This window comes from Lithobates pipiens, unplaced genomic scaffold (genome assembly GCF_037356315.1).
Source record: "Lithobates pipiens isolate NorthernLeopardFrog02 unplaced genomic scaffold, aLitPip1_a1.2 Scaffold_22, whole genome shotgun sequence".
Classification (NCBI taxonomy): domain Eukaryota; kingdom Metazoa; phylum Chordata; class Amphibia; order Anura; family Ranidae; genus Lithobates; species Lithobates pipiens.
The window spans coordinates 320,654,131-320,667,645 of record NW_027507784.1 but is presented as its reverse complement, the minus strand read 5'-3'; the positions used below and the strand labels follow the sequence as shown (position 1 = coordinate 320,667,645).

General features: G+C 42.4%; 1 protein-coding gene across 2 annotated transcripts in view; it reads right to left on the bottom strand.

Annotated features, from left to right (window-relative positions):
• Positions 1 to 13,515, bottom strand: part of LOC143924950 (rho GDP-dissociation inhibitor 2-like) — a 130,770-nt gene that overhangs the window by 71,305 nt on the left and 45,950 nt on the right. Inside the window, exon 1 of one of the 2 annotated variants that reach the window (XM_077449489.1) lies at positions 3,212 to 3,554. The exons of the other annotated variant lie outside the window; for it this stretch is intronic. Within the exon in view, the coding sequence (XP_077305615.1) occupies positions 3,212 to 3,305 (94 nt within the window). The 5' untranslated portion in view covers positions 3,306 to 3,554. Of the gene's footprint in view, positions 1 to 3,211; positions 3,555 to 13,515 lie in introns of those variants that run through there. 2 annotated transcript variants of the gene reach the window in all.

The window sequence follows — 13,515 nt, the reverse complement described above, 5'->3', positions numbered from 1 at the left end:
TCTCTTTGGAAACGCCTGGTCAACCATAGTCTGCCTCTATATAAGGATTGTTATGCCAATAGGGGTTGCCCTCAGAAGTATGATAAGGTTTGGTCCAAATGGCTGGCAGATTCCTCCACAGCCTCAGACTCGTCTCCTTCTTAACCTGTATTTCCAGTTAACAATTAGGAATATGTAACTGTGCACGCATTATCTGCTCCTGGAACACATGCTTTAGCCCCGCGATGTTCCTGTGGCCCTTGAAAGTAAACCGGCCGCGGCCTTTGTGCAGTTTTGTGCTCCCTGATTCATCTTGTATGAGTATCTGCCTTCTGTTGCACCTCTGTAGGTACCCTGGCAAGTCTACTCTGTCGTGACCTGTGTATGTATGTATGTTTGTTTCTTTTTTTTTCTTTGTTGAATGTTATTAAATTTAATAAACAGATTTAAAAAAAAAAAAAAAAAAAAATTACATACAGGTGGACTCCATTTACTAATTAAGTGACTTCTGAAGGCAATTGGTTGCACTAGATTTTAGTTAGGGGAAGCAGAGTAAAGGGGGCTGAATACAAATCCACGCCATACTCTTCACAAATTTGTAAAAAAAATAATAATAATAAAAATAAAATAAAAAGGATTTATTAAATTTTTCTTCCACTTCACAATTATGTGGCACTTTGCGTTGGTCTATCACATAAAATCCCAATAAAATACATTTATGTTTTTGGTTGTAATACAACAAAATGTGGAAAATTTTAAAGGGGTACGACTACTTCTTCAAGGCACTGTCTGCCCTAAAGTATATTTTTTTACCAAGAATCAAAAAGGTTATATGATGGAACCCATCAGTGGCTTCTTTTGCATGTTTGTATGCACTTGTAGTATAGGTGCATAATCACTTTTTTTTTTTTAGCCCAAAAGACTTTTAAATGAAATAAAAATATGTGCAAAAAACTTGTTTTTGCCCCAGGAACTCCCCTTAAAGTCTATGGAGCCAAAAACATAACTGAGCTCCAGAAAAGCTCATGTAGCTTTATGCTACTTGTGACAAGTGACAAGACTTGGTTGTGTATAGGCCCATTGAACATAAGATTCTTCTTTTTCTTGAGCACTTTCAAGCTAATAATTCAACAAAATGCTCAGGTGCGAATTGGGGCTTAGAGGTGGTGGCTGCATAGTTCTCATTTCAGCCCCCCCCCCCTTTTGTTTTAATCTAATAATCTTTCCAGTAACACACTTCCTTGTATACAGAGTCCAATGAATGGGCTTGCCCCCTAGGTCATGTTTACTTTCGCAGTGCCCTCTAAAACATGATCTAACTGGCAGCCAGCCAGGGCATTAGAGGCCAACGCCAACCTATAGCCAAATCGCAGCACAGGAATAAAAAGGACAGGTCTAACCAGCACCCAACAGAAGCATTCAAACCATTCGAAGGACAAGACCAAACTTTAGTCAATTAGTACGCTGGAAAAACTTAAGGACAAGTGCAACCGGCAGCTACACAGAGCATTAAAGGCCAACACCAACCTATAGCCAATCACAGCACTAGAATAATTAAAGTGGAAGTAAACCCTTCTATAGTTTTCAGTCAATGAAGCTGCCATCTTGGCCTCTAATGATTCTGCCATTATGCTGCACATGTGATCAGTTATGAAACCAGCCATTGGATGGTTTGACAGTTTGGTTGAGAGCACAACCAATGTGAAAGTTAGCATTTCCGGCATGCCGGGAATGTAAGTGTTTTTTGAAACTGGGTTTACTACCGCTTTAAAGGCCAAGTCCAACCAGCAGCCAACTAGAGCATTAGAACTATTAAATGACAAGACCAACCTGTAGCCAATCACTGCAATAAAAAACAATTTAAAGGCCGGGTCCAACATGCGAGGACAAGACTAACCTGTTGTCAATCGCGGCACCGGAATAAAAAGGTCAAGTTCAACTGCCAGCCAACCAATACATTAGAACCAAGGACAAGACCAACCTGTGTCCATTTAGAGCAATAAAATAGAAGGAGACTAAACTACCCTGTGTCCTGAGCATTCTAGCTTTCACAGAACTTGACCAACCTGTAGCCAAGTAGAGCCATTATTGGACTTGACCTACCCGTAGCCCATCAAGCCATTACAAAACTCTTGGGAATGGAATGTACCAACCTATAGCCATCAGACCCTTCTCAAGAATGGAATGTACCAATAGCTATCAAACCATCAAAACCGTCTCAAGAATGGAATGTACCAACTTTTGGGCATTCAGAGTTTGCCAGAAAATGGTCATCCTGTAGACAGGGTGGTAGGATATTCGCAGGGGTAGACCATTGTGGCCAGATAGGTGGCAAGGCTTACTTGAAGGACTAGGCTTTCAGAATCACCATGTATTCAAGAGTCTGAAGACTTTTCATAAAATCAATACAGTAAGGAAATATTGACCTGTTGCTAATAACAAGCAGATTACTGCAATTGAACTTTGCTTGTTATGTGCTTTTTTTTTTTTTTCGGCCCGTATTTTTTTTTTTATTAGAGTTGAACACGCGTAGGATGATATAATAACTAAATGAACATGCAATGAAAAATGGAGATGGCAAATTCACTTGCTAAGTCACCTTAAACAAAGGCAAGTTATACCAAGGGTCATTTTACACACAGTATATCCCATATAACTGCATAAAGAAAAAAGAAATCATTAAAAAAAAAAAAAAGAATTGCATTTTGCAATTCAATTTATACACAAGCAAGAACCTAGAAACGCTCGATTTCAAGTCACTAAGGAATCTGCATAAAAGACCATTACATCATTTTCCCAGAAGTCCTTCTATGTTGTGACAATTCCCTCAACTCTCTGAGCAGCTAAATGAATGAAAATGAAATGTAAAAACAAAAAAAAAAAAAACAATTAAAAATTCTGCTAAAATGTCCCATTTTTAAACAAAATAGCAAATTAAAATTAACAAATACACAATCACACATCAATTGTTGCTGTAAAACAATCTTTTGCAGACATAGGTCAAAAAGGCACTTGTCACACTGAAATACAATAGACACAAAGTGGGTAACTCCCCTCAATAAAAGCACAAGATGAATTAAAAAAAATATTAATAATTCAAGCAAAAAAATGTTTTTGTTCCAAAATAAAAATAAAATAAAAAATAATGCAAGAGTATATAAAAAAAATAATGCAAAAGTATAAAAAAAATAAAACAAAAACATGTGGGTACGTTAAGATGCAGTTAACTCACCTCTATAGCACACAGACAACCACATAAGTTCCAACAGCTGTCCCCCAAATTCACACACGTCGATCCCCATCATTTCTGATTTGCTCCCAAACATTTTTGCGACGCCCAATCAATTGCAAACAAAATGTAATGATTGATCGGCAAGAAAAAATAAAAAATAATAAGCGATGAGAACTGGGAATTTAAATGTAAAACTGTTTTTTTTTTTTCCCCTCACAGATCCATTCAAGAAGAAAGAAAGTGCATCTTCCCTGAACAACCCTTCCTTCAGAAAGGAATACCTGAGCAGGGCAGGCAGAAAAGGGAAGACGTAATGGGAAAAAATTGGATTCTTGGCTGTAGACAGTATTGATTTGCTGCTTTGGTCGTGCTCTCCCCTCCCTCTCTCTGTCACACATCTACACCCCTCTCTCTCGCTCACTCCCCTCCCTGCTGCATGCGCTCTCCCAAGCTCTATCCATCCCCGAGACTGCAATGATCTCATCCTGGTCTTTGCAGCTCTCACACACACACCAGAATACAAACAGCGGGCTGCTGCTGCAGAGCTAGGGTGTGAGAGGGAGGCACAGCTGCAGCCGGGTGCCCAGGGATTCGCTCTCGTGGGGAGGTCTGCTCACTGGCAAATCGGTGTTGAAAATTTTGTTATGATGCAAACTGTAATATTACCAAAAGAAAAAAAAAATTATATTATACATGAAAGAAAAAGAAAATTTATATAATATAAATAAATGTATGTATGTATGTATGTATGTATGTATGTATGTATGTATATATTACACACACACATACATACATACACACACACACACACACACACACACATACATACATACACACACACACACATACACACATATATACATTTATGTATAGAACACACACACCTCTCTCATGTAACAGCTATATTGAAAAATAAAAGAATACTACTTTATAATCAATTAAAATTTTTCCTTTTTGTACACACACCCTATATCAGTGATGGCGAACCTTGGCACCCCAGATGTTTTGGAACTACATTTTCCATGATGCTCAGCTACACTGCAGAGTGCATGAGCATCATGGGAAATGTAGTTCCAAAACATCTGGGGTGCCAAGGTTCGCCATCACTGCCCTATATCTATACACACACACAAAAATCAAAATATATATTATATTATACTATACAGGATTTATATAGCGCCCTGCTCCGAAGAGCTTATAATCTAATAATATAATATATATATATATTATACACACACACACACACACACACACACACACACACACACACACTACATACACACTATCTCACAAAAGTGCGTACCACCCCTCACATTTTTGTAAATATTTTATTATATTTTTTCATGTGACAACACTTAAAGCGGGGTTCCACCCTAAAGTGGAACTTCCACTCATCGGAACCCTCCCCCCCCTCCGGTGTCACAGTTGGCACCTTTCGGGGGGGGGGGGGGATGCAGATGCCTGCAGGTATTTGCACCCACTTCCGGGCATAGACTCCCAGAGTCTATGCCTCTTCCTGTCCCGGCGAGCTGTCTGCTGGGACACACACAGGTCCCAGAGACAGCGCGGACCATTCCTATTGCGCTGCATGCCCAGTAGGGAAACGGGTAGTGAAGCCGCAGCGCTTCACTTCCAGATTCCCTCATCTAGAATGGTGGCAGCAGCAGCCGAGAGATCGATCAGCCTCGGCTGCCGGCATCGCTGGAACCCGGGACAGGTGAGTTTGCATTTATTAAAAGTCAGCAGCTGCAGTATTTATAGCTGCTGGCTTTTAATAATTTTTTTTTGTCCAGTGAAATACCTCTTTAAGAAGTGACACTTTGCTACAAAACTGTAAACTGTAAAGTAGTGAGTGTACAGCTTGTATAACAGTGTCAATTTGCTGTCCCCTCAAAATAACTCAACACACAGCTATTAATGTCTAAACTGCTGGCAACAAAAGTGAGTACACCCCTAAGTGAAAATGTCCAAATTGGGCCCAGTTAGCCACCCCCCCCCCCTGGTGTCATGTGACTCAGTGTTACAAGGTCTCAAGTGTGAATGGGGAGCAGGTGTGTTACATTTGGTGTTATCGCTCTCACTCTCTCATACTGATCACTGGAAGTTCAACATGGCACCTCATGGCAAAGTACTCTCTGAGGATTTGAAAAAAATTAAAAAAATTGTTGCTCTACATAAAGATGGCCTAGGTTATAAGAAGATTGCCAAGACCTCGAAACTGAGCTGCAGCACGGTGGCCAAGGCCATACAGCGGTTTAACAGGACAGGTTCCACTCAGAACAGGTCTCGCTATAGTTGACCAAAGAAGTTGAGTGCACGTGCTTGGCATCATATCCAGAGGTTGTTTTTGGGAAATAGACGCAAGAGTGCTGCCAGCATTGCTACAGAGGTTGAAGGGGTGGGGGGGGGGTCAGCCTGTCAGTGCTCAGACCATACGCCGCACACTGCATCAAACTGGTCTGCATGGCTGTCGTCCCAGAAGGATCTAAAGATGATGCAGAAAAAAGCCCGCAGTTTGCTGAAAACAAGCAGACTAAGGACATGGATTACTGGAGCCATGTCCTGTGGTCTGATGAGACCAACATAAAACTAATTTGGTTCAGATGGTGTCAGGCATGTGTGGGGGCAACCAGGTGAGGAGTACAAAGACAAGTGTGTCTTGCCTACAGTCAAGCATGGTGGTGGGAGTGTCATGGTCTGGGGCTGCATGAGTGCTGCCGGCACGGAGGAACTACAATTCATTGAGGGAATCATGAATGCCAACATGTACTGTGACATCCTGAAGCAGAGCATGATCCCCTCCCTTCAGAGATTGGGCTGCAGGGCAGTATTAATAACAACCCCAAACACACCTCCAAGATGACCACTGCCTTGCTAAAGAAGCAGAGGGTAAAGGTAATGAACTGGCCAAGCATATCTCCAGACCTAAACCCTATTGAGATTTGTGGGGCATCCTCACATGGAAGGTGGAGAAGCGCAAGGTCTCCAACATCCACCAGCTCTGTGATGTCATCATGGAGGAGTGGAAGAGGACTCCGGTGGCAACCTGTGAAGCTCTGGTGAAATCATGCCCAAGAGGGTTAAAGCGTGAGTCAGCCGTTTTTTTTTTTTTTTTTTTAAAAGCCAGCAGCTACAAATACTGCAGCTGCTGACTTTTAAAATAGTGACACTTACCCGCCCAGCGCGCCCGCGATGTCGGCACCCGAAGCCGATCTCTCGATAGTCTCTCAGGTGCTGCCGCCGCCATCTTGGGTATGGGAAGGAGGAAGTGGAGCCTTTCGGCTTCATTTCCCAGTTCCCTACTGCGCATGCGCGAGTCGCGCTGCGCAATAAGGATGGTCCCCGCTGTCTCTGGGATCCGTGTGTTTCCCAGCAGGCAGCGGGGGACTTTCGGAAAGGGGCATAGATTCTGCGGAAAAGGGCGTACCTTCTGCAGAATCTACGCCGGAAGTGGGTGCAGATACCTGTACTGTACAGGTACCTGCACCCCCTCCCCCCTGAAAGGTGCCAATTGTGGCGCCGGAGGGGGGGAGGATTCCAATGAGCGGAAGGTCCACTTTAGGGTGGACCTCCGCTTTAAGGCAGTGCTGAAAAATAATGCTGGCCACACAAAATAATGACAATTTGGACATTTTCACTTAGGAGTGTACTCACTTTTGTTGCCAGTGGTTTAGACATTAATGGCTGTGTGTGGAGTTATTTTGAGTGGACAGCAAACTTACACTGTTATACAAGCTGTACACTCACTACTTTACATTGTAGCAAAGTGTCACTTCTTAAAGAGGGATTTCACTGGAAATTGTGCTTGTGAGCGGTTGGAATATCCGATATCTATATTCAGACTGGGAGGAGGTAGTAAATGACGAAAGAACTCAAGCGGAGTGTGGGACGTTTCGTTACAGGAACATATCGGACTGCATTGAGGCTGCAGATGGGCACAGATCCGGCTGCATTGAGGCTGCAGATGGGCACAGATCCGGCTGCATTGAGGCTGCAGATGGGCACATATCAGGCTGCAGATGGGCACATATCAGGCTGCATTGAGGCTGCAGATGGGCACATATCAGGCTGCATTGAGGCTGCAGATGGGCACAGATCAGGCTGCAGATGGGCACAGATCAGGCTGCAGATGGGCACAGATCAGGCTGCAGATGGGCACAGATCAGGCTGCAGATGGGCACAGATCAGGCTGCAGATGGGCACAGATCAGGCTGCAGATGGGCACAGATCAGGCTGCAGATGGGCACAGATCAGGCTGCAGATGGGCACAGATCAGGCTGCAGATGGGCACAGATCAGGCTGCAGATGGGCACAGATCAGGCTGCATTGAGGCTGCAGATGGGCACAGATCAGGCTGCAGATGGGCACAGATCAGGCTGCATTGAGGCTGCAGATGGGCACAGATCAGGCTGCATTGAGGCTGCAGATGGGCACAGATCAGGCTGCATTGAGGCTGCAGATGGGCACAGATCAGGCTGCATTGAGGCTGCAGATGGGCACAGATCAGGCTGCATTGAGGCTGCAGATGGGCACAGATCAGGCTGCATTGAGGCTGCAGATGGGCACAGATCAGGCTGCATTGAGGCTGCAGATGGGCACAGATCAGGCTGCATTGAGGCTGCAGATGGGCACAGATCAGGCTGCATTGAGGCTGCAGAAGGGCACAGATCAGGCTGCATTGAGGCTGCAGATGGGCACAGATCAGGCTGCATTGAGGCTGCAGATGGGCACAGATCAGGCTGCATTGATGCGAACTGACCATTATTTTGCTTCAAAGTGGTTTATTTTGAAAAAACTATTTTCCTGAAACTTCCCTCTTAAATTGAAGGTGCGTGTTATACACCTGTGTATGTTATACGCCAATAAATACGATAGATAGATAGATATACAAGGGCTTGACAAATTTGCTTGGAATCTAGCCAGCTAAAAAAGTTGAGAGACAGTTTTTTTCCCTCCAACACAGCTTTATATTAAATGACAAAAATAACGGATCCTAAATGATCACAGAACACTCCGATCAGTGCTCATCGGGAGCTGGTTGGCTGCTGGTTTTCCAGTATGCTCGCCTGACAGAAATCGGCTGAACAGCCAGCTTCCATACAGACCGGCCGAATGTCGGCCAGTTCTTATTTAACAGCCCAATGTCGCCTGGCATTTGGCCCGTGTTTACTCTCCTCTATGGGGCACTCGGATGGAAGAGGACCGCCCGTGTTTCCTTCTGATGCCATGTGATCCACTGGACGGATAGAAAATAGGACCACCATGCATCTGTTTTTGGTGGACAGGAGTAGATCAGATGGCGACAGGTGTATATTGGAGAGCTTTGTTCTGCGTTAAGGACGCAGTAGGACTGGATTGGGTGGATAACGCACTGCAAAATGCCTTGTCTCCTGCCGGGTCAGTTCACTCCACCACGTTGCAGTGTTTATGCACTGAAAAAAAATATTCCTGTATGCACCACTTTTGTGCCGTGTGACGCAATCTACTGCGGCTACTACTACAACTCTGCAGCCTATAGAATTTAACAAAATGTTAACGTGTGACATTTCAATAAAGTTTGTTTATGTAATGTAAAAAAAAATAAAAAATACTGTGCATTGTGCCGTGATGGTGCATAAACACCGCTTTCACCCATCTGCACGCCATCAGCTGTGTGAACCAGTCAAGTCAAAGAGTCACAATTCCTTATCTCCAGGTCACTGACTCAGTAAATAGGTCACTGACAGCCAGGCAACTAGCATTTTTCTGACAGGTGCATTTAAAAAAAAAGGTAATACAAGTACTGGCGGCACGAAATTAATTTTCTTCTTTTTTTTTTGACCAGGCCATGTCTTTTTGTTGAGGAAAAGAGTCAATGCATTCCATTCTGTTAGAGTAATCACCCGGCTCTAACTTTAATTAACTTTCTTCTCCATGCACCAAGTAGAAGCGACCTACATATGCAGCCCATGCACGTCTCATTCCCAGGCACGCCAGAAAACGTGCACATTAACCACAAGTTATTTTTCTGCAACCTTATTGTGTCTCCGTCTTCCCGGCTTGAAACGCCATGCGGCGGCTCAGATTACTGGACTTAAGTTAGTAATTATCATATTACACTCTCAGTTGTCACACTGGAGCAATTTGTCTCTTGGTAAGGAGTCTGTGGCAGCAAAAGTAATTTTCTAGGTCAATGACATTCTTCAGACTCTCTCTCTCTCGCCTTTCATACCTGCAGGACTGGATAACCATCTCTGGCCAGCAGCAAAGCACTCTTTATAAAGAGCTCTTGGGCTCCAAACACAGCTTGTATTTCACAATATGTTTCCAGAGGAATTCTGCTGAGTAAAGGAAGAATTTTGGCAGAGTGATGGTGCGTAGACGATGGGAAAAAAAATAAAATAAAGTATAAAAAAAAAAAAAAAATGAATGAAGACTAAGCAATTGAGAACCTCCCCAGCAGGTGGAGCTGTTGAGCACAACACATGGGGTGCAGTCTTCTTACATCTAAATACAAACTAGCAACAGTGTTTAAGAAGTGGTATATATAAAATTCTAAATTTGCCCAATTAAAGTGAATTCGTATACATTCATTTTGTAATAATGGGGCAAAGAAGTAGAATGTTATTAGACTGTTTCCTGTGCTGGTTGAATGTTTTTCATTGATTTACCACAAAAAAAAAAATGATTTAGCCACTAGATGGCACTAAGCATCATAAGAATTTCATTTGATTGACACGAATGATAGAACGATCACACGAAATTCCTATGAAGTTGAAAGTTATGCATTTAGCCACTAGAGGGCACCAAGTATCATGCAAAATTCTTATGAGAGTGCCATCTACTGGCCAAACGCATAATTTTTAATTTCATAGGCATTTCCCAAGACAGTGATGGGGAACCTTGGCACCCCAGAGGTTTTAGAACTGCATTTCCCATGATGCTCAACTTCACTGCAGAGGGCACGAGCATCATGGGAAATGTGGTTCCAAAACATCCGGGGTGCCAAGGTTCACCATCACTGAGACACTGTAAAATCTACAATCTAGGCAATGATTTGCAAATCTCATAAACCCCTTTTTATTCACAATAGAAAACATATCAAATGATTAAAAACGTAAAAACTGAGAAAAATGCACCATTTTAAGAAAAAAAAAAAAAGAAGGGTAATTTTGAAATTGATGGCAGCAACATATCTCAAAAAAGTTAGGACAGGGCAACAAAAAGTTGGCAAAGAAAGTGCTGCGAACAAGGAAAAGCTGGAAGAACATTTTGCAACTAATTAGGTTAATTGGCAACAGGTCAGTAACATGACTGGGTATAAAAAGAGCATCTTAGAGAGTCAGAGTGTCTCAGAAGTGAGGATGGGCAGAGATTGACCAATCTGTCTAAAAATTGTCTAACATTTTCAAAATAATTTTCCTTAACCGCTTCCCGACCAGAGCACACCGATGGATGTATGACGGCAGAATGGTACGGCTGGGCAAATGGGCGTACCTGTACGTCCCTTTAAAATTTGCCGCTGTGCCATTGCGTGCGCGCTGCCGGTGGTGGTGGTGCGTGCTACGGCCGCGACCTCTGCGAGTCGGGTCGCAGGTCCCGCGGACTCGATGGCCGCAGGAATACCCGTGATAGTCTCACAGGGAGGAAGAACGGAGAGATGCTAATGTAAACAAGCATCTCCCCGCTCTGCTTAGTGACACTGACAATGATCAGTGATGTGTCACACGTAGCCACGCCCCCCCAGTTAGAATCACTCCCCAAGGCATGCTTAACCCCTACACTGCCACCTAGTGGTTAACTCCTTCGCTGCTAGCGTTGTTTACACAGGAATCAGTGCATTTGTATAGCACCGATTGCTGTAGAAATGACAATGGTCCCAAAAATGTGTGAAAAATGTCCGATGTGTCCGCTATAATGTCGCAGTCACGATAAAAATCGCTGATCGCCAATACTAGAAAAAAAAAATATGAATAAAAATGCCATAAAATGATCCCCTATATTGTAAACGCTATAAATTTTGCGCAAACCAATCAATTATTGCGACTTTTTCTTTTTTTTTTACCAAAAATATATGTAGAAGAATACGTATCGGCCTAAACTGAGGAATTTTTTTTTTTATATATATTTTTGGGGATATTTATTATAGCAAAATGTAAAAAAATATTGCGTTTTTTTCTAAATTGTCGCTCTTTTTGTTTATAGAGCAAAAAATAAAAAAGCAGAGGTGATCAAATGCCACCAGAAGAAAGCTCTATTTGTGGGAAAAAAAAGGACGTCAATTTTGTTTGGGAGCCACGTCGCATGACCGCGAAATTGTCAGTTAAAGTGACACAGTGCCGAATTGCAAAAAGTGCTCTGGTCATGAAGGGGGTAACATCTTCTGGGGCTGAAGCGTACTGCCATCAATTTCAATTTTATTTATTTTTTCTTAAAATGGTCAATTTTCTCAGTTTAAACATTTGATATGTTTTCCATTGAGAATAAATTTGTGTTTGAGATTTGCAAATCATTGCATTCTGTTTTTATGTAGATTTTTGGAATTGGGGGTTGTACGGTCACAATTTGCATTTTTGGTTTCATAGGAATTTCCTATAATAACCAACACCCTCTAGTGGCCAAATGCATAATATAATAATATGATAATAGAGGCATCTCCTATCACAACTGGGTGGAAAAAAAATAAAAAATAAATTAAAAAAAAAGGCATGTACACACACACACACACACACACACACACACACACACACACACACACACACACGGTATCGAACAACGTGAGCAGTATTCCAACATAACGACCCCAAACACACCTCCAAGATGACCACTGCCTTGCTAACGAAGCTGAGGGTAAAGGTGATGGACTGGCCAAGCATGTCTCCAGACCTAAACCCTGTTGAGCATCTGTGGGACATCCTCAAATGGAAGGTGGAGGAGCGCAAGGTCTCCAACATCCACCAGCTCTGTGATGTCATCATGGAGGAGGGGAAGAGGACTCCAGTGGTGTCCTGTGAAGCTCTGGTGAGCTCCAAGCCCAAGACGGTTAAGGCAGTGCTGGAAAATAATGGTGGCCACACAAAATATTGACACTTTGGGCCAAATTTGGACAGTCACATGACCTGGGAAAATCTAATCCTAAGCACGGAAAAAATCACGGTAAAATCGTGCGTGTTTTCGGCACCTTTTTTTCCTATCAGAAAAAACAATAATATAATTTATATATAAAATTTGGTTCAGTCACACACACTATATTGCAGTTTTCCCATCCCCGCCCCCACTTGCTTACTGGCTGTAAAAGACCGTAGCGGGAGCCAATGGCATCTGCGGCTGTATCAGCGAATGAAGAGGAAGAGACGCTGCTCTTGTGCACATTGCTGGATCAATGGGGCTCATGTAAATATTAAGGGGGGGGGGGGGGGCTGCTGCACACAGTTTTATTTGAGTTTTACAACTACTTTAAGCATTTTAGCAGTATATGCCTATCTAGATTAGAATGAGCAGGGACCTCCTAACCCGCTTGTAATTAGAGGTCGACCGATATATCGGCCGATATTTGCCGTTTTTTAAATAATCGGCATCGGCCGATTTGAGCTGATAAAAAGCCGATTTAGAACTACAGCGGGACTTTTCTATTACAGAAGTCATTTCAGTCAGTGTAAGTTGCCTGAGTCCTCATAGAAACCCTTTCCTCCTCTCTGGGCAGACTGCCAAGAAAAGAACAGAAAGATACAATGTTTACACTTCTGAATGAATGAAGTCATCTCAGTGTGTAGAAGTTCTCAGTTTAACCATTTAAAGACTAAATCTTTTCTGACACTTGTTGCTTACAAGTAAAAATCCTGTATTTTCTGCCAGAAAATCACTTAGACCCCCCCAAAAATTATATATATATTTTTTAGCAGAGATCCTAGGGAATAAAATAGCGGTTGTTGCAATATTTTATGTCACACGGCATTTGCACAGAGGTCTTTCAAATGCATTTTTTTTTAGGAAAAAAATACACTATTTAAAAAATAAAAATAAAATAAAAAAACAGTAAAGTTAGCCCATTTTTTTTTTCGTACAAAAGTTTTGACTACCTGTTTTTATTTAATATATAGTTTTTTTTTTTTTTTTTAATCTAAATCATACATACAAGTAAACTGATTGGAGGTTTGTTTTGTTTAATAAATGTTTAACCACTTTCAGACCGGACCATTTTGCTGGTAAATGACCAGAGGTCTTTTTACACTTTGGCACTGCGCTGCTTTAACTGGTAATTGCGCGGTCATGCAATGTTGTACCCAAACAAAATTTGCGTCCTTTTCTTCCCACAAATAGAGCTT